Below are 23,624 nucleotides of genomic sequence, written 5' to 3' on the forward strand. Positions count from 1 at the left end.
TTTCAGATCCATCGCCAGTGCAGCAGTCTGCTTTGATGGCTCATAACAAGCTTCGAAGAATTCATCACGCACCAGCCTTGGAATTAAGCAAGGAGCTATCAAAGCAAGCGCAAAAATATGCTAATGATTTAGTTCGTAAGCATGATGGAGTTTTAGTTGATTCACCGTTTGAAACAAGACTGGATCAAGGTGAAAATCTAGCCATAAATTGTGATCCACAGAATGCGGAGATGACTGGAGAAGAAGCCAGTTACAAATGGTAAACTTTCTTATTGCCAAATATCGCCTTTTTACATATTCTTCTGCAATTTATAATGTGCAGCGTATATCTTATCGGTACAAATCTTTTCGGTCAATCTTCTTAAGTATTTTTTCACCACCTATTGAAATATTTCACTTAAGGCTAATTAAGTTTAAGCCAATATAATATTGAATGTCAGCGTTTATTAGAACCCGTTATTATTACAAAATCATGCAAAAGTCACGTGATCTGGGATAAGTGGATGGAACGGGTGTTTAATTGATGTTATACAATATTGTGTTAAATTTTATTTAGGAAGGAACTTAGATATAGAAATAGAAATATATAAAGCATGTTAAGTTTTTCAATACTTCACAACAGCGGATTTAGCTCAAAGTATTGATTGTTTTTCCTTTCCTTAGGTATTCCGAGATTTGCGAACATGGTTATAATTTCGACACGCCATCAACGTCTACACAAGGCACTGAACACTTTTCCCAACTTATTTGGAAAGCTAGTCGATATATCGGTATCGGGAAAAGTTTAACAAAGCGTAATGGCATGACATGTACGATCATCGTAGCGAGGTATCAACCGAAAGGTAATATACCAGAGCAGTTTTTGAAAAACATTGACGAGGGTGATTTCGATGCTAGTGTTTGTGATGCAATGACTACAAAAGCTATCAAATCTCCTCCCGTAGCTGATCCTGAAAATAATGAACTTCCTCATCCTTCTCCCTCGCCACTTTCTGAAGATCCTGTGGTTTCACCACAAAAACAAATACACAAAGAGCAGTCTGGTGTTCCTAAACTAAATACAAACGCTAATTTAAATGATCAAGAAGAGAAACTTCAACAGCAAAGTTTAAATATTCAACATCTGTCCCACGATGACACGGCGCCAAACTCTCCATTCAATCATAAAGATGAACACAAAGATGCCGAGCAGGAGATAGGTGAACATGAGTCAGTTTCATCGTTTTATCGACCCCACAAGACCACACACCTGATTAAAAATGCATTTGAAGTATTAGATCAACATGAATTATCAGATACCGGTAAGAGTATGCATGGTAGATTGTCATCTCACGGAGAAAAACCTGAAAACAAGGAGAAAGAACAATCACACCATAGTTATGAAGCCAAGAAACCATTGCATTATTTACAAAAGACTTCAGAATCTGAACAGAAACAGAGTGATGATACACAAGTTGTACATGTATCTCTTAACGCCTCTCCAATTCATGTCAAACTTGGGAATAGCAGCTTTGGTTTTGACAGCGACGTTTCAGAACACTCTTCGGTGGTTCATTTTACAGATGGAGGTATTAAATCTGATCATAACAGGCAAAGCGACAAGCCAGAAAAAACTACTGGGCAGCTGCTGAAAAGTGTCGAACAAGAGAATCTTAGCAAAGATGACAGTGACAACAACATGAAGGGAATAGAAGGTTTTGTTAGTCAAGATAAAGAAAACTTAATTGGGTTAAATTCATTGCAAAAGAATCACCGACCATTGCAAAATAACATTCGTATCGTTGCTCCCGCAGTTTTGCAAAAAACACACGAGGAAATTGAAGATACGACCAGCATTGTTCCTTCACTTGACCATATGAATGTTAAAGGTGAGAAACAAGTGAGGTTTGGTAAACAACACGAGCGACAAGAAGGCGTTCAGCAAGCGTTAGCGGATATACTCAGACAAAACCCTGGCTTGTTGCAAAATCTTAAGAATGTTGCTTCGAATGACAAAAACAAAAACCAACATCATGCCCATAAAGTAGCCAACTTAGCGCATAATAATGACGATGACACTGTCGTATTTAACCCAAAACAAGAAGACAGTGAGAAGTTGGTTGATCCTGTTCCTCACAATTTTGGTGGAAATTATCAACACCATAACCCTTCTACCCTTTCCAACAAGCAAGATCAAGAGGATGTCTCAAAAATGCAGCCAAAGGTAGTGGCTACTGGCGATGAGCACGAGTCTGACATGACAGGACATGCTAATACTGATAAACAAGAAAGCGATCATCATAAGCGCCCTGGAGATACAAATTATGTACCAAAAGCTCCAATAAAGTTGCAAAACTATGATTCAACTGAAGATATTCCTGAAAAGAAACCAGATACTTCTTTGCATCCTGTTCCAGACAACAGTGAGCAAAAGCCATTACATCCGCTAAATGCATCGCCATTTCAGCCGCCTGAGGATCTGCAGCAAGAAGTACCTCTACCATTGAAAACTGGAAAACCTCAAGTTGGTGTTATAAGGCCTGTTTCTGAAGCAGAAACTGTGCTACAAGAATCACCAGTGTCATTAAAGCCAACCAAACCACAAATGAGCGTGATGAAGCCCATATCTGGATTGCATCCAACAGAAGAACCAGTTGCTCATCCTAAGCCAATCAGTTCATCTGTCAGTGACCAAGACGAAGCACCAAGCGAACTGTCTACTGAATCCGCCGACACTATGGGTACCTTTCCTTCTTTTGGATTTGCAAGTTTTGGAAGTCCAGTAGTATTGCATTTAGGAGATACTGGCTATAGCGAAGGTATATTTTTGTATGGGTTTATTTATGTTTTCGAATTACATTTTTATACAGAAAATCATATCATAATACAATTTTGTTTGCATGCTACATAATTCACTCCGGTCGTGCGATGCTATGTTTCTTAAGACAGAGTTACTAATTTCTCGCATAAAATTTAGACCCCGGTGCATTTCTGCGAATTGGTCTGACTGTTCACAATAGATTGCGAAAAATTCATGGCTCACCTCCAGTAAAAATTGATCCAATGCTTACAATGCAAGCATTAAAACACGCCACAGAATTGACGCATCTTGGTTATTTAAAACACCAAAGCACAGACTTGCTTATGGGGATGGGTGAAAATCTTTTGATGGGATGTTATGATGGAGAATATGATATTTCGGCAGAAGAGGCTGTCTTAAGATGGTATGTTTTTAGTTTTTCCGAAAAAATATTTTAAATTATTTTGCCATCATAGCCATTTTTTTTTTTTACTTGTAAAAGTTAAAGGTTGTTACTTCAAAAAAAATCTATTTTTTTTCCTGGTACAAAGGAAGTTTTGTTTTCTATTTTAAGAAACTATATTTAACAGAAATAGAAGTTAGGTTTTCTCATCAGCTCAATATTTAATTCACCTTAAAGATAAAGCTAACATAATTTGAGATACTTTAATCTTTCAGGGCTTTAGTAACATCAATTTACCATTTTAGTTAAATTTAACATTTAACTAAAAAAGGTGAAATTCGTTTTTTCTTGCCGAGAGAATCTTATTGTTAAATAAAGTAAGATTTTGCGCCTAAAATATGATAATGTTCATCACGAGGAATTTTAATTTAATTTCTTTTGTTTTTATCGTTAAAAGAAACATGCACATTTTTATCAGGTATGCAGAAGTGTGCCATCCTGGATACTGCTTCAATCAAAGCACCACATGTTCTGGCACAGGTCACTTTTCACAGGTGGTATGGGCAAATAGTACACGGCTCGGTATGGCGAAAGCGACTCGAATGCAAAACGGGTTGCGTTGCACCTATGTTGTTGCCAGATATTTTCCTGGTGGTAATGAAAACGTTGGTTACAGCCAGAATGTAAGAACTGGAGGGTTCGAAGAGAAGAAAGTATGCGCTAATGTCTTTAAAAACTTGTTGACATTTTCAAGGAGAAACGAAGAGAAAGCTAAGATGGTGGAAAAGGAGAAACATGAATCAAGAATGGAATTTCTCAAAAATTTACGAGTAAGACTTTTAATCAAATTTGTTTTGTCCGTAATGCTCTCCGCTGACTAGTTAGTCTAATTACCAACCAATTCGTCTGTCGACTTGTGCCAAACCCGAGTAGTGAATGGTAAATATGTGGTTAATATTGATTCATTATTTAGGGGTTGTGCCTTCCTTATTTCTTTTTCTCTTATTTTAGCAAGCTGAGCAGCAAACGCTGAATCAAATTGACATGGAGAACGGAAAAAACCCACCACTGCCTCCCTTCTCTTCAACGAATGAGCAAGCTTCACCATATGGTGGTGAGAACAAAAAACTAAGTGGTGATGACGAACCTGAAATGTCAACGGATAATAAAAATGGAGTTGTGGAGATGAGTCTTCTTGATAATAATGAACATACAACATCGTCAAATATTGAAACGTACGATAAGGCTGATGGTGGACATAAATGGATGCGTAAGCCAGGTACTGAAGCCATTTCGCAGCAGGCAGTGTCGTTAGATAACAGCAGACCTACTCAACTGTCTTCTAGTGCTACTAATGTGGACGTAGATCATGACAATCCAGTAGCACTGAATAGCAAAGAAGATTCCAGTGAACAGTCCACACATCAAACCAATGAAGTATCAGATCTCAACAAGATTCAAATTGCGGAAACTAATAAGGATCCTGAAATTGCTGAAATAAAACGACTGGAGGCAGCAATAAGAAATGCTGATGATGAATCCAAGGTTTCACAAATCAATCAAATAGGATCTGCGGTGCAAAACACGAAACAGTCCGATACCGAAGAGCAGGTTGAAGTTGAGACCGAAAATCGGGGGCATGTGGCTCGTAAAAAGAGTCTGACTGGACAGAAAGATAAGCAGGAAAATTCGAAAAAGCATGATGATATCTTAATCCATGATGATAAAAATACGATGCGTGCAAAAGAACTTGACAAACAAGAAGAAAACGATAGTTTGGAACAAACTGCTGATGTCATCGAGAAATATCTGCAACAAGTAAAAGACATGGACAATTATAAGTCAAGGAACAAAGCAGCTTCAAATGGTGATGATAAAAGCACTATTCATGAAATTCATTCTGAACCCATACATGCTTGGGAAACTGCAGGCTTACCCCATTCAAAGAAATATTTAGAGCTTATCACCACACCCTTAAAAGCGCACGTAAAAACTGAAAATGAGCTAGCAATAAGTAAAGAAACTCCTAACGGACAAAATCATTCAGAGTTGTCTTCTCAATATAAATTGGAAGAGGAAGCTCCGCATCAAGTGACATCGACAGCAACAATGCAAGAGGGAGCAAGTATCCTACCCGTGTTACAACACACTGTGACTCATAAAGTAACAGAGCAAACTATACATCCTTTGAATCCTGTTAGCCTACAAGTACAGGGAGCAATTCATGTTGGAGAGGTAGACCAACATAAACTACTGGAGCAGGAGGAAGAAAAGCAGATCTCCGAACAATCTGAAGAGGAGCTAAACAAGAATGAAAGAGGGAAAGAAGAGGAGGAAAAAACTGTAGATAAAGAAGAAGGAGAGAAAATGAAGCAAAAGCAACAGAAAGCTGATGAAAAGAAGGAAGAAGATAAAATAAAAGTAGATGAGAAGGACGACGAAAAAGACAGAAACGAAAAAAAACTGGAAAAACAAAAAGATGAGAAAAAACAGGAGAAAGACAAGGAAAAGGAAATGGAAAAAGAAAGACAAAAAGAAGAAAAAGAAAAGGAATTGGAAGAAGAGCGAAAAGAAAACGATCGAATAAAGGAAAAAAAAGAAGAAAAAGAAGAAGAACAGGCAATAGAAGAAGAGGAGAAAAAAGAACAACAACTCAAACTCAAAGAACGACTTCGACTGGAAATAGAAGAAAAGGAGAGGGAGAATAAAAAACTGAAAGAAAAACTGCAAACTGAGGAGAAAGAAAGAGAGATGCAGCAATATATGCTGAAATTAAAATTGTTTAAAGAAGAAGAAGAGGAAAAGCAACAAGAAGAACAAAAACAACAACTTGAGCAGCAGCAGAAACAGCAGCTGCTGCTTCAACAACAACAAAAACAACAACAAAAACAACAAGAACAACAAAGAGAGAAGGTTGATGAACAACAAAAACAACTACAACAGCTATTGCAACAGAAACAAGAAGAAGAACGAAAAGAAGAAGAACAAAGGAAAGAAGAACAACGAAAAGAAGAAAAAGAAAAGGAAGAAGAGAAACAACTTGAAAAACTCAAACTTCAAGCTACACTTCAGGCTAAGCTTCAAAATGAAAAACAGGAAGAAGAAATAAGTGAAAAGCTACCACCAACCCAACGGTTACCTTTAAACCATATAAAACAGCAAGAAACGCAAGGAGCTAAAGTACTGACCGTAAATCCTTCAACTGAAGAACAAGTGCCCTCAAATCTTGAATTGAACGAGTTAAATATTGACGAAAACCCACCACTTAGAATATCATGCGCTGACAAGATGAAAAATGCCAAAATTCATCATGACTTTTTTGATTGCAGTGATAATAACGCTCAAAAAGTTTCTTCAGCACCGGTTCTTGCACCGATGTTTGGTGATATATCATGTAAGACCCTTCTTTACTTTTGAGACATTTCGATTTACATTTAAAACGTTCTTTCAGCAAACCTGAAAAACATTGTCATCATTATTCTAAGATTTTAATATTAAGTTCGTATTCCACCTGCCATATTTGATCTATTTAACGCCCTGGGTGTTAATCAAAAATTAAACTTTAATAGCAGGCGGTAATATGAAAGTGGGCGTTTATTTAAGAATTTCAGAAAACATATTTTGCTTGTCAATTTTAACAGATCATTGGCATCTTTTAATTTCAACCCTTTCTAGGATATATAAAGAAGGGAGTTAAGTAGGAAAGAAGTCGTTAAAAATAAGAGGACATTTATTTAATTTTTTAGCAGTTAGTGCGGGGGTTAATTAAGAAAGGACTGTAAAAACAAAAGAAGGCGTTAAATAGATCAAATCCGTTATTATCGTACAAAAAGTGTTCCTTTTTGGGCTTACCCACCGTAAAAAGATACACAACCATGTTTTCCAGGCTACGCATTAATATAGTTTCAGCGTACGTAAAGATTGAAAATGGAAAAATGGTGTTTTGAGATCACAGCTCAAATGTGTTGCAATACGTAGTCAAACAGGTCTTATAAAGATCCACTTAAATGTGTACGGTAGATTTTCATGGAAAATCTAAATTTTCCCTGTTTATAGTGTTTCAACTTTCTGCACTGAACGCCCACAACACATATCGTCGAACACACCAAGTACCGACGTTACGACTCAACCAGGAAATGTCTTTGGATGCGACGGAATATGCGAAAAAGATAGCTAAGTTAGGGTCACTGAAACATTCAAAGACAGATGACGGTGAAAATATCGCGACAGTATGTCGGAATAAAAACATGCTGATGACGGGACAAGAGGCGACAAACGTGTGGTAAGTGTCGTAATTTTAAACGTCGGACACGGAATCTACTAAAAAGTAATTTTATATGTTTCAATAACTTAAACCTCAAAAGGATCTAGAAAATAGTTCGAGTTATCGAATGAGTTATCGAGACAAAAACTAAAAATAATAGCCGACCTAGCGAAAGTTTTATTAACTTTCACAAAGATACGTATAAACTTTGTGATGACGAACAGTTAACAAGTGTCTTAGACTTGGGAACTTACTACTGAAATGATGTTTATACCTCTTTTAATAAACAAGTCTACATTTTTTTTGAGTTCGAGTTATTGGGTGATATTTTGGCCCAGGGAACTACTGAATTGATTTGACTTTTCAGGGGGCGAATCAGAGGTGATTTTTAGGAGGAAGCATTAGTGAGAGTTGAAGGCGAATTGAAGAGCTGTTTAAATTACTGTAGATTCGAGTTATCGAAGATTTGAGTTACCGGGATTATACTGTATTGAAATGATTTAGCGCATTGTTGCAACAGAAAACAAAGAAAAAAGATATCCTTTGCTTTTAGGTACAGAGAGGTGTGCGATCCAGGCTATGATTTTGTCGCTGCCCAGGCCGGCAAGGCGGGCCACTTCACCCAGGTTGTGTGGAAAGATTCGAAAGAATTTGGGATTGGACGTGCTGCTGAAATGCATAATGGTTTACTGTGTACCTACATAGTGGCACGCTACAGACCTGCTGGTAATTTTATAAACGAGTTTGCTGAGAACGTACCTCGTGGAAATTTTCACTCGCAACAATGTATAAACCTGGCCCGAAAAGACGAAATACTTCATCATCCCGGTTTTAATTATAAAAGATCAGATGTTCCAAAAGTAAGAAAACCTAGATCGACTCACAATGGCTCGGTTTCCAACAGGAACCAGGGGTTCCTAACGAACATTTCAGCTACCAGTAGAATTACTAAGAAAAAGTTGCGACGCGTTACCCTACTAAAAAAGAAAATCCACAATGGCGCAAAGTTTACCCACATTAACAAAGACTCCAGGAGCAAAAACCGCCCAACGAAAAGAAGCAGAAATATTAAGGAGAAACGTAAATTACAACGCACAAGAAAAAGAAAGAGATTCAGGAAGAAAACACATGCCCACAAAAAAGATGAAATGCCACATCAAGTAATTATTCCCTTCTTAGGTTTTAAAAATCAGATAGAAGGAAGAAGAAAACAACTGGAATCTACAAATGATATGCGTTACGCTCACAAGAAGGGTACTTTCTCCGCTTTGAATAATTCTTTAGGGAACGATGAAGGTGAGAACACTGCTGAGACCAAAGATAACCCGGAAGATATTATTGGAAAGGAATTCAAGCAAACACCAATGGTCGCCATAAAGCATATAGACGAGTCGAAAGGGCCGGTCGCCGAGCTTAACCATTTGTTTAAACTAAAATTTAGCGAAAACAGTGGAGTTATTGTGCCGCCTCTTTACGCTAAGAGGCGCAAAGTTGGATGTGATATAAATTCTAATCAACCTAAATGCAAGCCATCTATTGTGCCTTTAAGCTTAGATGCGCTGGGCGTGCCTAATGCTCACCTCAAATCTGATCCGTATCGTCAAACTACGCATGCTTCGATTCAACGTCACGACGAAGTATCGGCGTCCTCGCTGCTGCATTCAAATTTAGCCTCCAGCACTTCTTCTACGCTACATCTAAACAAGGCTTCCGTTGAAATAGCACAACGTCTAGGGAATGATCTTTTAAAAAGAGGAAAGTTTGAAGATAATAAGAAGTCGCAAGCATTGTCGTCGTTAGCTGCAGGAGCTAAATTGCCGTCGGATTTGCTGCTTGGTGATAGCGGCGTCGGGACAATGCAAGACATACTAAAAATGGCCAAAATCGGTTCAATTGCGCTACAATTGGCGAAAAAGCAGCAATTACAGAGAGAATTGTCCGGAAGTTCTTTGAGGAGATACGATCTATTGCATCATCTTCAACGGACGGAAACATCCTCAACAAAGCCAACTATGTCATTATTGAACGATCAAGGAGGCGTTTCGTCAAAAGATAACATTCAAAGTGAATGTGCCGGCACACGAGATTGTGTCATTAACAACGCTGTTGCTAAGGCTGTTGAAAATACCTTTAAGAACTTAGCGAAACAAACTATTTCGAAGACTGATGAAAATGCTACTTTGTCTACTGCTGGCGCAGCACTGGCTCAGCAAAATCACTCTGTAAATAGCTCAGATGCAACAACAGCAAAGTACAGCGAGCCACTAAATAAAAAAGATTCACAAGACGAAGGTACTTCCTTAGACTTACTTGATTAAGAAAGAAAGAAAAGAATGGGTAAATAATGAGTGAATTAATGGATGAAAATGAATAAATGAATGAATGAATAAAAATGAATAAATAAATGGAAAAATGAATGAATTAATTAATAAATTACTGATGCATTAATGTATTTTTAGAATTTTTGGAGGCTACGTTAAATGCCCATAATGCATTCCGAAACGTTCATAATGTGGATCCCTTAATACTCGATCAAAACCTTAACCAAGAAGCAAGCTTGCGGGCTCAGACACTTGCAGGTGATTGTAATTTAAAAATTGTCTGTTATAATGTATTATCAACAAAAAAAATCAGAACTATTGTACAAAGAATGATTCCTTTCTCCTTATGTACCTTACATGAAAATACCTCTACCAAGGAAAATTCTGATTCCTTTTTATTGAACAGACTCCAATATGGATATGGTAAAGCGAATTGGAAGCGAAAATAATACCGAAATATGATGATGTAAAAATAAAACAAATTCTGCTTCCAAATAATAAGCATATTATAAAAAACGTCAAATAATGTTTTTAGGAAGTAAAAAGAGTGTTGTGCAATTAGAAGGGCCTTCCTCCTCTCCCTACATTGTACTTACTCCATAAAACACTTATACAGTGTTAATAATAAATTTATATGTAGGAATAGGAGAATTAAGACAATCAAGGGTGGAGAACAAAGAAGGCGAGAACCTGGCGATGAGCTGCAAAGATGGTACCAAAGAAGAGAAAATGACAGGACCAGATGCAACCCTGTTATGGTAGAGTACCAATGCCAATATATTCAACATGTTTGAGTTTATATATTTTCAGTTAGCGGATGTTGCTGTCCGATACATTCTTAATCTAGATGCGAGATGTGTCAAGAAATATACCGACTATACCATTTTTTATTTGTATTGACGTGAAATTAATCCAAAACAATTTCTTTATTCCTAAATGTTTTATTTTAAAAACCGTCTTGGTTATTTGCTATATAGGCCTTGCTTATTTTGCTTATTTGCCTTGTTTATTCAGGTACAATCAAGTATGTAATCCTGAGTTTGTATTTGACGTTGACCGGCCTCAAAAATTCTCAGACCAATTTACTCAAGTTGTCTGGAAAAAGACACAAAAGTTGGGAATCGGTAGATCAACGTTCCTAAAAAGCGGTAACTTTTGTACAATTATTGTGGCCCGTTACTATCCAAGTGCTAGTAAGTCTGACGTTAGAAGCAACGTACTTCAAGGTTCGTACGACTCGATGTCGTATTGTAATGGACTGGGTGCTGTTGTAGATGTCGGCGACAGCAAACAAAAGAAAAGCAAGAATCTAGGAAGTGTGTCGGCCAACACCGAAGGTAAAATTAGATGTTAAACAATACACTCTCCAAGGCTGCGATTTTAGATAAGAACGTCTTTTTGTTAAATGGGATCATTTTTCATTCTTGCTTATCCAATATCGTATTAAACGCCTAAGTGAATCCTTAGATAAATAACACTTTCCCTCCGCGCCATTATTTTTCTTGGTTCACTTTCAGTAACAAACTTCAGCATGAGAGTAGGATTGATATCTTAGGCGGTCTAGTTGAGCCATTACTGCTTGCACGACTTTAGTAGCTAAATTGGAGGTTTTAAATGCACTAAAACTCACTTTGCAGAACCCTCATTTGATAGCAGTAACAAAGGGAGCGGAAGAGTCTATCCTTGGTAAACAATTTCAATAATGATAATAATAATTGTTATGTTTTCACATACTAGACTTTCGACAAGAAGCTTTGAATCTTCAAAATGAGTTTCGGGCGGTCCATGATTCTCCCTCCATGGAATTGGACGAATCGTTATGTCTTGAAGCTGAAATGTACGCCACGAAATTAGCAGAAAGTGAAGGTACACAACATAGCGACACAAGCGACGGAGAAAGTATCATAAAAAGTTGCACTACTAACATGGAGGAAATGAATGGAGACGAGGCTGTAAGAAAATGGTAACTCACATGTAGCTTTTTTGTTGAGTTTTCACTTTCACATATATCCATGACTGTTTTCAGACTCCTTCAAAGTAATGTTTGATTAAGTTAGCACGGTTATTAATAGAAAATTTTATTGATGAACCACATTATGTATCTCAAAACTTTTTTAAATTTTAGGTACAATGAAGTTTGTCACCCTGGGTACAGTTTCCTAAGCGACAAACCAGCCAATGGCACGTCATCATTTACTCAAATGGTATGGAAAACGACAAAATCGTTCGGTATCGGTAAAGCGACGTCACAAGAAGACGGCATGTTGTGTACTTATATCGTTGGACGATACCATGAAAAAGGAAATTCTCCTGGGTCGTACAAGGATAATGTTTTGAAGGGACGTTTTGATTTTAGGTATTGCGAAGGGTTAGGGCAGTACCGTCGAAAATCAAAGAATAATTATTTAAGGGAGAAGAAAGTAGAAAGTGTCGGTTCAAAGAGATATTTATCAAATATGACTGGATTCGAAAACAACGAAACCAAAAGATATTCATTGAACAGTAGCAAAGTGGATATTTCTACGCCAGCAAGTTTGTTAACCAATAACAGTGTCAGCATTGTAGCACCTGAAAAGCAAGTTGGATACAAAAACAAAAAAATTTATCTTCAAAATACACAACCAGCTAATTCTACAGTGAAAAATGTTGTTGGTAAGAAAAACTCGATTAATCAGACCAATAATAGTGCTGGGATTAATAAAAAGAAAATCAAAAAAGGAAAGGTGAAAAAACATGTACTTGTTCGCAGAGAACACGATAACTTAAATTACAATTTAATGAAATACAACAAAATAATAACAAAAATAATGAAACGTAGAAAGCTAAAATTCTAGAAGCTCTAAGCCTAATCTTCACATTGCACAAGTCTGAGCATCGTGCGAAATAACTTAGTCCGAGCTATCAGCGTCATGACCGATCATTGTGCGTAGTGATAAAAAGCGCATAACAATTTCATGGATGGCTGTTTGCCCATACTATACTCATTTGATTAGACATCATATTAATTTCAGTTAAATACATTAACTTATCGCTGCTCAAAATATTGATGTTATTGGGCGACAAAAGTTTACTAATTATGTACGTATGTATATACTTGCACCTTGCACAAAATAGAAATATATATTTTTATTAATTTAAAAGTGTAGCTATTTGTAAATGTAAAACACGATTTTGAATGTTACGGAAATCAGCTCGATTTGGCGGGCATTTTTTTATGGAAATCAACATTCAATGATTATGTGAAAAATTTGTCCTGGGAAAACAATAACGAACAAGAAGCATTTTTTTGCGAAAGCTATGATTTGTAAATTCACTAAATGCTTCCCTGCATCGCATTCCTATTGAGGCGAACTTTGGAGGGCTGGCCAAGCCACAAAATATTACACACAAACTCTCCAGACGTACCCAGAACGAATTGGTTTATAACCCATGGAAAACAAAAGCAAACATTATGCGTAACAACGCTATATTCTGTAACTTTCAACCCACCTTAACCCAACACCCCGTAACCTTAACGAAATAACTAGCTCTCGCTTTGTTATGCAACGAGACCTCCACCTTTAGTCTTTGCACGGTTCTAAACTGTTCATTTTAAAGCTGGTTTTTTTTCTTCTTCACAAATAGGCCTAAAAAATAAGTTTGAAAATAAGATTTCCAAGTGCTTTTTTGATGGTGAAATAACAAAGGAAACTTCAAGAACAATATTTTTTGTTTTAAGTTGTTTTAACGTAAGACAACCAAGAACAAATTTTCCAAGATCAATTGATAGTTTTTCGAGCGCTTTGTGCCAATGTGGTGCCAGTGTTTTAGAGCAATATCAATGCATTGTACGGAACTGCTCTTATATAGGAACTGAATAAGAAAGTTGGCATGCAGCGATGCCCCTATTTTCTACCTGCAGTAGGATTACTAACATTAACTTTGGAAATCGTAAATCCACATTATCTGTAGTCAAAGATTAAGAGACATTTAAAAAAATTAATAATTTTTTTTTTGTTATTATTTCTTAACCACAAATTTTTTACGACCTACTTTATTGGTGCTACGTAACCTCCACGGTAAGGCAATTAATTTATAACAAACTACGCAGTGATTATCCTTCTTTTACGTATCACGTGAATAGTTCTTACAAAAAAAGAACATAACTCTGACAAGAATCGGTAAATGTAACAAGAAAGTTGTCGATCGGTAAATGTAACAGAAGTACTCTGAATTGTTGAAAAAATGTGGTGGAAATATAACCTTGACTAAATTTGTTAGCTTTAGAGAGGTAACTTTCTGCTATGAACGGTTTTGATTGAATCTTTTCCTAAGTTTAAATCGACTTTATGCTTCACGGACCCCCTTTCATTGACCACTTCTCATTGACCAACAGCATGGGATTATTAAGGAAGGAAGAAATTTACTGTTCGTCCATCTTACGAAAAAACAAACGTTTTATTAGCAATAATAGCCGGTTATATAGGGGTATAATTGATATAATACTCTGCAACTTATACAGATATTAATAAAAACGCTTAGAAAAGAATTGAATAAACAAAAGAATGTCTGCTTACGTCCGCTTGTGGAAGTCACTTTCAGTCAAAATATTCACGTTAGACCGCGAATAGAATTAACTTTATTGACTGTCCGCTTTGTAAAGGTGTCCGCTTTGAAAAGGTTGGCTTGTAACAAGAAATTTAGAACAGGTCAAGAAACATCAATTTTACTTATAAGCCTCATTCATACGTTTTTTATTTTATACTCTTTTAAGTTCGTCAACGGTCCTGCGAAGAAGTCCCGCATTTAAAGCTCCTTTTGAGCTAGTGGTTTTAACATTCAAGCCTTTTATTGTTCCATCGATCATTATTTATGAGTGCACAAGTTTGTAATTATTTTACTTTTCAAACTTGTGAATTGATTTGGTGGTCATTCCTACCATTAGGTCTAATCCCATCGGAATGGTCTCCAGTATGTTGAGAAACACAAATTATACTTCTTATACTTATGGAACACGAAGCAAAAAAGATCAATTGACACTTATGGTCTTTTTAGCATGAACTGCTGTGGATTTTAATCCTCGACCGAGTATAAGAAGCAAATGCTCTCCCACAAGGCTACCGATCGGTAATTGCCACCTGTTTTATTTAAAAATTTCAGTAACTTTATATTAAAACAAAAGTAGTTATAATTTTAAACATACTGCACTAAACAAAGCCTGACAGATAATGGTAGCCGCTACATTCCTGCCCGACCGGAATATGCCATACCCAAAATGACAATGACAAAAACAATCAGGATTGTTTATATCACAAAAATGTCGTGTACTTGACATAATAAATGAATGTTTGCATTTAAAGCATTTCTTTCAAAAATATGGCGTTTTTCACGTGATAGGTACTTCTTAAAATCATGTATTTTTGTGTACACATCTAACTTAATGTCGTTATTTTAAACACAGTTGGGTAAACTAACAACTCGTATCCAGGATAATAGCCATAATACCATAAATTTTTATGGAAAAGAAGAATATGCACGAAGTCAGTATAGAAACACATTTTGTATATTTTTGACTTGTAAAAAAAGTTCCCTCGACACATTTTACTGTGGAAGGAAAAACCTGCTTTGAAATATGTGTCGATCGGTAGTTTTTCTATGCACATTGGTGTGTGCCAAATTGTCTCAGGCGATCTGGATCAAAGAAATGGAAAGTTTGTTAATTGTGTTTTTTCTTAAAAATTCGGTTTATGTTTGTAACGTAGATTTGTTGTCTATTGATTTGTGCGATTCCTTATGCAAACAAAATGTCTGAAATGTTTATCCTTAAAGGACGGTTCGACCACTTTTCAGTCAACAAATAATCAGTTTCTCGAAATCTAAGTCGTGGTTGGTGACAGAGGACAACACCAGGACGGTTCGTATTGAATACATTGAGTAGGTCACTATTTATCCTCTTTCTAAGACATAGAAGGCAATTCTTTTGAGAACTTGGTACTCAGGAATTATGGCGACCAAACTGCTGGGCTTTTTTTATCCGATTTTGACTGGATATTTGTGGAACACGTCTGTCAAGGGTTAAACGAAATGAACACCACACACATAAAAAAAGAAGAAAATAAGAACAAGGCAGATTTTTTAACAGGCTCGTTTGTTGCGATTTTGTAAAACATGCATATAGATTTTAGGTCACAAAAATTTGTAATGTGCTATACAACGAATTAAGAATGCTCAAAATTTGAGAACAAAATGAGAATACCTTAGAGTCAAATGTCTTTGCCAGATGACTCTGACTTTAACTTCTTTCCGTACAGAGTACCATGACATCAATCCGGAGTAACATAGCATCAATCCGGAGTAGGACGACTTCCATCCGGAGTAACATGACATCAGTCCGAAAGAGCAGTATGTAAAATATTGCCGATATTTATAAGGTTTTTTTAAGAAACCTTTGTGTTCTTCATAGACGTTGACGCATTTGAAGGAGATATGATATTGAATCCACAACAAAGAAAAGCAATTCAAAATGGCAACTATGGCTTCGCAACCACCAATTCAAAAGAATTTCAACATTGGCCACAGGGAACACCAATAGCTTACGAGATCACCTCATCTATAGGTATAATTTAATTATGGGATGACCTTAAATCCTCTCCCCCCATCCCATTTCCCCGGGATTATATGCTTTATTAGGTTTATTGGGCTTGATAGATAACCTCATCTCTATGTTTTTTTGAAGTTTAATGTAAAAATCCTATAAGATCCTGAGGACGAGGTTGTTGAATGCAATCCTAACCATGACTGGAAACAAACAACTTAACTATGAAAAAACACCAAATCGAAGGATGAAATCTATTCCTTCGAGTATTGCTTCAACAGTATTTTACAAACGCAGGAGAAAACTGTCAAAAAATCCTTTTTTGTTAAGAAGACGTGAAATTAAAGAGATTTTTCAATGGATTTAGCTTTTGCTACAGTGTTAGAAAAGTTTTCAGCCTTTTGTTACGCAATTTTACTACTTATTTTCGTTCTAGGATTTGCCTTTCTGAAATAGTATAGCAAAAAATTGTTGTCATCTTGTCATCAATATTTAAGTAACCTCTCTTTTATCGATTACGGAAAGATAGCCCTAACTTTAGGTTGACTTAATTATTTTAATGTTACCAGCAAACCACACTCTAAAACATTTCGACAGTTCCTAAATCAATAATTATTAATTTGAAAATATTACCAGTTTGTAAATGATATAAACATATTTCTTTCAGGTGCTGCAGGAGTAACGGCTATAAAAGAAGCGATTGCTGAGTACGAGAAGCACACCTGTCTTCGGTTTAGAACACGAACTTCAGAAAGAGCTTACCTTAGTTTTTATCGGGGAAATGGGTATGTATTTCTGCAATAGGACACTATACATACACAATTGTTTGAAAGCAAGTGCGAAATATGCGTTATAAAGAATTGTATGTAGGGCAAAACAGTATACAATGGAGAGGGCGGGACGGAGGCTGGTAAGGGCGCAACAGTTCATAAGACTGGAAGTAACAAGAGATGAGATGAAACTAATATCAACATTTATCTATAATATTTTAAGAACAATCACTAAAGTATTCTGGCTTTTCATTTCCTTTCGATATCATTTTTAGATGCTCATCTCCTGTTGGTTATCGCGGTTTTAAGAACAGTATTTCTCTTGCATCAGGCTGTTGGAAGAAGGGTGTAGCCATGCATGAAATTGCTCATAGTTTAGGTATTTCTTTTTAATTTTGAAATTTTGTCTGGTGTAATTAGGGAAGTGTTGGCGCAATTCATTAGCGCCAATCTTAAGGACATTAATTATTGAATAGCACAGGTACCATTTTTAGAGTTTTGATAATAAATATCTACAACCAAGGGAGTTTAAACGCCAATAGATGCATTTCGGCGTGTCGTTAATTGTTTACCTGTTAACGGTAAGCCCGTTGGCTCTGGCATTTGCGTGCTAGGGAAAAAGATGCTAGGATTTGGTGAAGAGAGTTTTTTCCTGTGGATGTCTTCTCACGGAAACATCGGGTGAGGTTTTAAACTTTTATCGAGTGTAAATCGATGCCTTCTAAGTTATTTAAATTCATTTAAAGCCCCAACAATGTCTTCGTGTAAAAAAATGGACAGAAACTAAATTTACTTCACCTAGCACCCCAATCGTTTGTCATGCCATGCAGATTACAAAGCCGAAACAGCTCACCGCTGGAAATGTAGACAACAGATTTCATCTATAACAGCGGGCATAAAAAGGCTGGTATGAAAGAAAATGAGAAGCTATGACATTTTGTCTTTTTTCTCAGGTATTATGCATGAACAAAGCAGACCCGATCGAGATAATTACGTCAAAATCAACTGGCACAATATTCTACCAGGTACAACGATCTGTCAACAACAAAGAAATGCTACAACACAAGTTATTATACTGGAAGTTATGTGAAAATCATTCATTTTTTGAGAATGATTAGTTTCACCAGTTAGGATTGACTATAAGGTTTCTACTATGTCCATAAAACAATCTCTCTTTTATGTATCTTTTTTATATAGAAATGAAAGGAAATTTTGCTAAAGAAGCACCCAAAAATATTGATTCTCTGGGTACAGCATACGATCTTTGCAGCATGATGCATTATGGGAAGGATGCATTTGGTGCAGGTAGAATAACTATTCAAGTTTTAGACAAGTCAAAGGAGGACTGGATCGGACAAAGAGATGGATTCAGTGAAATAGATATACGACAAATTAACATGATGTATAAATGCAGTAAGTACCATACTGAATTCATTGTCAGAAGACATTGAAGGAAATTATAAAATGTATTTTTTTTTATAAAAACAATTTTTCTAAGAATAATGTTGCTAAGAATTTTTGAAAACAAGAAGGAAATGAGAAGAATGGTAAGACCGAAATTTTACTAATTTTTTTTTGTTTGTTTGTTTCTGACACAACAAACATGAAAATAATATTTTCAAGTGCGAATATTTCACACAATCAATTACTGTGATTTAGCGAAGCGGTACGTAAGGTATAAATATTTGTAACGTACTGTAAAATGAACAAAAGATAAACATTGAAGAACAAAATAAGAACAGTTTCAGGCCGAACAAGTAACTTAAAAAATAAGAACACCTCAGGTTAAAGTCAAATCAGTTTTTTAATAACAAGAACGTGTGGTTAAACTTATAGCAAACTAAAATGCATGTAGGGTGTACAGTTAAGCTTGCACTTAGTAGAACCTAAAGTAACTTTATGAAAAAACCAACATAAAGTCAATACATACAGGATTTTTGCTATGGAGCATTTGCAACTATTTGTTCGTGAAAACATTAGAAAACCTTACGTGATTGGCTAAGAAGTAGTCAATATTTGATTATAAGATAAACCACTTTTTAGAAAATACACCAGTTTGTGACAACAAAGACAAAAATTGCGTCAGTTGGGCAAGTCAAGGATATTGTACAGATAAAAAAGAAAAACAATGGATGGCAGATAATTGTTGCAAAGCTTGCGAAGGTGAGACCAGTGCAAGTTTAATACTAAGAACTGAATAATCTGGTAATCAAGTACATAAAAATCTGCTCACGTGTGGTAAAAGGTTTGTCCTGTGTACATTCGCTCTGGTTGTGAGAGAAATTTCGTCTACTGCCTGTGTTCTGGCAATGCGTAATTGAGAACCTTTTTACACCGCAAAGTTGTGCAGATAATTTTTGATTTAAAAAGACATCTTGGATGGGATTTCGGGTTTGGCTAAGACACCAGAACTGACACATGTAGTTAAAGATTCTGTTTAAAAGTCTTTTCTTCTTCCTGTGTTTGCCTATTTTATTACCTGTGACTTCTTGTCTTTGAATTCAAACTGACAGGTAACTTCAATGTAAAACGTAAAGATGGGCCGACAAGGTGTGAGTTTCAACTGATAAACGAGGTCTAAAAATGCATTTGAAGTTTTAATCATGAAAAAGCTTGAAAATATACTGCAAGCTTAAATGGCTATTCACCACCACTCCTTAGGATTATTGACAATTGGGATCAACTGTCGAAGATCCGGGTGGTTATGCGGTAGTGTCGTTGTGATTTCAAAACATCCACTATTTAACATCAGTCTGTTTGCTAAATCTCGTTTTTAATTTTTTTTCTATTTTGATCATCTTCCTTAATTCTCTCCTCTCTAAAGGTAAGAACAGCTCATGCGGTTGCCGAAACGAAAATCCTAGATGCGACGCTTGGGAGAAGATGGGAGAGTGTTGGCGTAACAAGCAGTACATGCACAAATATTGTAAAAAATCTTGCAAACTGTGTTGAGATAAAAGATAAAATAAAGTTCTTTCGCGTGTGGTCGCGACCTTTCAAGTAGATTCTTTCATTTAAGTTTTCTGAATGGATTTAAGTTTTCTGAATGGCCCATCGTAATAACATGAAGAGAGTAAATGTGTGCTTTTTGCCTGCGCTAAGTAAGACTCAAAACTATATTTTTCTATTCATATGCCCACACTGTAGAATCTGATAAAAAACCTGATTCCGGACATAGTGTTGCACACACTATGTCGGGGATTGTGGTAAAATCCAAAGATTATGAGAAGGACTAAAGCGCTTTTGGAAGTTTTTATCACCAAAAGAAATACATTTCCTTACCAATAGCAATTTTAGTCAATGATATTTTAAAGGTTTTCTTCTTCCAACTGTGTGTGTTAATGTTGATTGTGCGCCCTTTCGAAGGTGCACCCCTAGTCCATAGCTCTCAGCTATTGGGTATAGTAAGTCTTTTTATACCTGACGGCGAGAATTGCAGCGCTACTGCGACACAGAACTTACATGACGACGTTGACTTGAATATGAAATTAAAATATTGAAATTCGAATTTCTTAGAAAACATGCTTACTTGTCATAATAGCTTTTAAAGACACGGCTACTTGTTATGGAAAATAAACGTATACCTTAATTATTTTCAATGGAGTTTTGAGTAATTTTCGCCAAGTCTTATTTTATGTCGTAAAATGCATTTTGCGTTAATTTATTTTCAAAAATTTAATTTTAAGAAATAGGACTATAACAAAAATAATTTGTTATTGTCCTATTTCTTGGATCAAAGAAGAATTGTAACTTGCTCATAACAGAAGCTAACATTTAACTACCAACCTCGTTACCAGTGATTTTCGTCTCTTTTGACACTGGGAACGAGGTTAACTTTACTACGTCTCAATGGTACTAATTTTCTCCTCTAAGGGTGCGTAACGCCACTGTAGCGCAAAAATCTTATAAGTGTTTTTGTTAGCAAACAAAAAGACAAAATGGTTTTCGCAAAACCATTCCATTTTTTTTCATAACGAAGTTACTTTACTATTTCAGTCATGGATAACAATTCCAAACATTTTGACATTTCGTATACTTTATTCGGATATTATTTTCTCACTCATCTTTCTGTAGTTCATGATTATGCACTGTTCCTAAGTTTGTAGAAAAATTATTAGTATCTTTAAAAAAAAAAACAATCGGTTTTTAAAGCGGTAAAACAGAAAAAAAAAAATTTGTTCCTCGCTTTTCCGCATGCACGCACGCAAACTTACTATGCTGGACTAAAATGTATGCTACATTGAAATTATGAGAAAATAAATCCGGATTTGTTTTTCATGTAATGTATATAAATTATTAAACATACATTTTTTCTCTGCCAATTTCATTGTTTATAATCCTATACAAAATACTTAATACGAAAATGTTTTGTAACTTGCAACCTACAGTTTTCGTTAACAATACTTTCAAAAAAACGCTTTTTCTCTTATAAATTTATAGCACAAAGGTCAATAATTACAACATTGTACAAAAAATATTTTTGTAATATAATTTTAATTTATCACTACTTTCCTTCTACATGTACGTGTATTTTAAATTATGAAATATTTAGAAAAAAAAAATTCATAGAAAAATTGATGAAACAATTTCGTTCTTAGATTTAAGTATAATAACTAATTTAAATTTTGGGTTGAAATTTATGCATATTTATTGATCAGAATTATATCAAAATTGTTATAGATTCATATGCAGCGCATTATAACCCATTATAACTGGTTATATCTTTAAACGAATGACATATTTGCAGTTATAACATATTTCGAAGAATCTGCTGTGTAGCGAGAGATTACCAGTGAAACGAAGAAACATGAATATACGAATAGGATCAGCTATAACATATGCATTCCCATTCCTATTACACAGTGTCCGTTTATTTCTCCTGACCACAAAAAGTGCTAAAATTGGTAAAAACCAAAAATATCTGATCATCAATTTATGTGTATCAGAAATATTCTTAACCTTAACTGCTTCCGTTCGATATTTAATGTTTCAGTTATATGGGGAAAGAAGCTTTACCTTTCAACTTGTTAGCGTCATAAATCTTTCTAGTAGCCTGCTTTACTATATAGGTATGTACCTGCTGACATTGGATCGATTTGCTGAAGTGTATTTCAACCTGAAATATCCGTTATACTGCTCTAAAAGACTTTTAAGATATGCAATGATTCTACTCTGGGGCACGACCAGTTTTTTGTTTATTTTACTTTTTGTGTATGTGAGAAAGCATGGATATGATCCAATTGAGAAGTTTCATTATCTTTATCTCTATCCTGTAGCCGACTTGGTTTTCCTAACCGTTAGTATCATCACCTATTCCTATATTATCACACTGTTGAACAGGGTTCACGCTACTGCACCCCGTGTTGGTATTCAAATGTCTTCAAACACACCGAAGACGAATCGAACAGTTTTATTTTGCATGCAACATACTGATACAAACATCTCAAAGGCGGTATTGATGTCATGTCGGATTTCATACGCCGTCGGTTTAACATTTGACGCCATTTTATACGTACTTCTGTCGACAAGTTTACGAAAATGGATAACGGACGAACTTACGTAACAGTTGGATGTTTTCTCATAACTATAATCAGGAATAGTCTTGCATGATATGCTTTTATTATATTTATGTCCGTTTATTCTATAGACTTGCCCTATATATGGTTTTTAGTCACAATTATTTACCCAGGACTAGTCGTTATCTGTCAAAGAAGCATTGGTACTTCAAGTATGTTTGTCCCGCCTGTGTTGAAACCATTTTGCATAGAGGCAAAATACAGGTATTACTACAGAAGATAGCATCTTCAGTTTCCCTTGGTATTGGAACGCTCTTTCACGAGGCTATGAGATATCCTATCTTGCTGAATTTATTTAAGAAGCTTCAAAAAAATAATAGCCTTGTCAGTTAGTTGGTTTAACTTTCCACTAAATACAATGACGTTTAACATACTAAACTAATTATGTTTGTTAAAATGTGTCTTTGTCCCCAGGGTCCCTTGATTCCTAAGCCGTAGCTTCTAAATTAATCAAAAAAGGCGAAATGCCCTGGGAGAACGAGGTTGGTTAAAATGGAAAACAATGCAAATATTTAAACCAATTACATTTAGAGATTGTGTAATCGTACTCAATAGCATTGAAAATATATGTTGGATGCTCTTAAATATTTATCCGTGTCTATCCTTATAAATTACATTTCATACATGCGAATGCGTTCTTGAGTGCGGTACTTCCTCGTCACTTGCTATAATAAAACTTCTCTCTGTGTATATAGCGGACAGTGTTGGGACCTAAAAAATGTGTCGACTTAAAAAACTCATTTACTCATTTACTTTGGCTATAGATTACTTTAATTCCTGTTTTTATCAGGCTGCCAGGTACTAAAATGGAAGAAGACCTTTTGCTGTCTTCTTTCATATCAAAAAGGCAAAAAAACCGTAAGGAGAGTGCTTCGCGCTAGCATGCAAATCAAAAGTATGTAAAGATGCGAGACGTGAGTCAACAACAATTGTAACA

The 23,624-nt window shown here is 35.7% G+C and overlaps 2 protein-coding genes across 2 annotated transcripts in view; both read left to right on the forward strand.

Annotated features, from left to right (window-relative positions):
* LOC130613725 (uncharacterized) overlaps positions 1-13,353 on the forward strand; it is a 29,430-nt gene extending 16,077 nt beyond the window's left edge. Inside the window, exons 13-24 of the mRNA XM_057435060.1 lie at positions 7-259; positions 664-2,798; positions 2,957-3,203; positions 3,661-4,012; positions 4,194-6,576; positions 7,239-7,464; positions 8,000-9,738; positions 9,906-10,025; positions 10,408-10,525; positions 10,782-11,104; positions 11,505-11,730; positions 11,893-13,353. Of these exons, the coding sequence (XP_057291043.1) occupies positions 7-259; positions 664-2,798; positions 2,957-3,203; positions 3,661-4,012; positions 4,194-6,576; positions 7,239-7,464; positions 8,000-9,738; positions 9,906-10,025; positions 10,408-10,525; positions 10,782-11,104; positions 11,505-11,730; positions 11,893-12,601 (8,831 nt within the window). The 3' untranslated portion in view covers positions 12,602-13,353. The remainder of the gene's footprint in view (positions 1-6; positions 260-663; positions 2,799-2,956; positions 3,204-3,660; positions 4,013-4,193; positions 6,577-7,238; positions 7,465-7,999; positions 9,739-9,905; positions 10,026-10,407; positions 10,526-10,781; positions 11,105-11,504; positions 11,731-11,892) is intronic.
* A 1,970-nt stretch (positions 13,354-15,323) lies between these two features.
* LOC130614697 (hatching enzyme 1.2-like) lies at positions 15,324-20,111 on the forward strand. The gene is made up of 8 exons (XM_057436136.1): positions 15,324-15,457; positions 16,210-16,362; positions 17,009-17,126; positions 17,387-17,490; positions 18,065-18,136; positions 18,309-18,524; positions 19,155-19,274; positions 19,936-20,111. The coding sequence occupies exons 1-8, from the start codon at positions 15,379-15,381 to the stop codon at positions 20,061-20,063; spliced, it is 990 nt and encodes a 329-aa protein (XP_057292119.1). The 5' UTR covers positions 15,324-15,378; the 3' UTR covers positions 20,064-20,111.
* The last annotated feature ends 3,513 nt before the right edge of the window (positions 20,112-23,624 follow it).

The sequence above is a fragment of the Hydractinia symbiolongicarpus genome, chromosome 11 (genome assembly GCF_029227915.1).
Source record: "Hydractinia symbiolongicarpus strain clone_291-10 chromosome 11, HSymV2.1, whole genome shotgun sequence".
NCBI classification, from domain to species: domain Eukaryota; kingdom Metazoa; phylum Cnidaria; class Hydrozoa; order Anthoathecata; family Hydractiniidae; genus Hydractinia; species Hydractinia symbiolongicarpus.

Excerpts from the sequence above, each read along its gene's own strand:
- LOC130614697 (XM_057436136.1), top strand. The coding sequence starts at position 15,379 with ATGTGTCGATCGGTAGTTTTTCTATGCACATTGGTGTGTGCCAAATTG. Across the intron at positions 17,127-17,386 it reads AGTTTTTATCGGGGAAATGG|ATGCTCATCTCCTGTTGGTT; the intron begins GTATGTATTTCT and ends TATCATTTTTAG. Across the intron at positions 19,275-19,935 it reads TTGTTGCAAAGCTTGCGAAG|GTAAGAACAGCTCATGCGGT; the intron begins GTGAGACCAGTG and ends TCCTCTCTAAAG.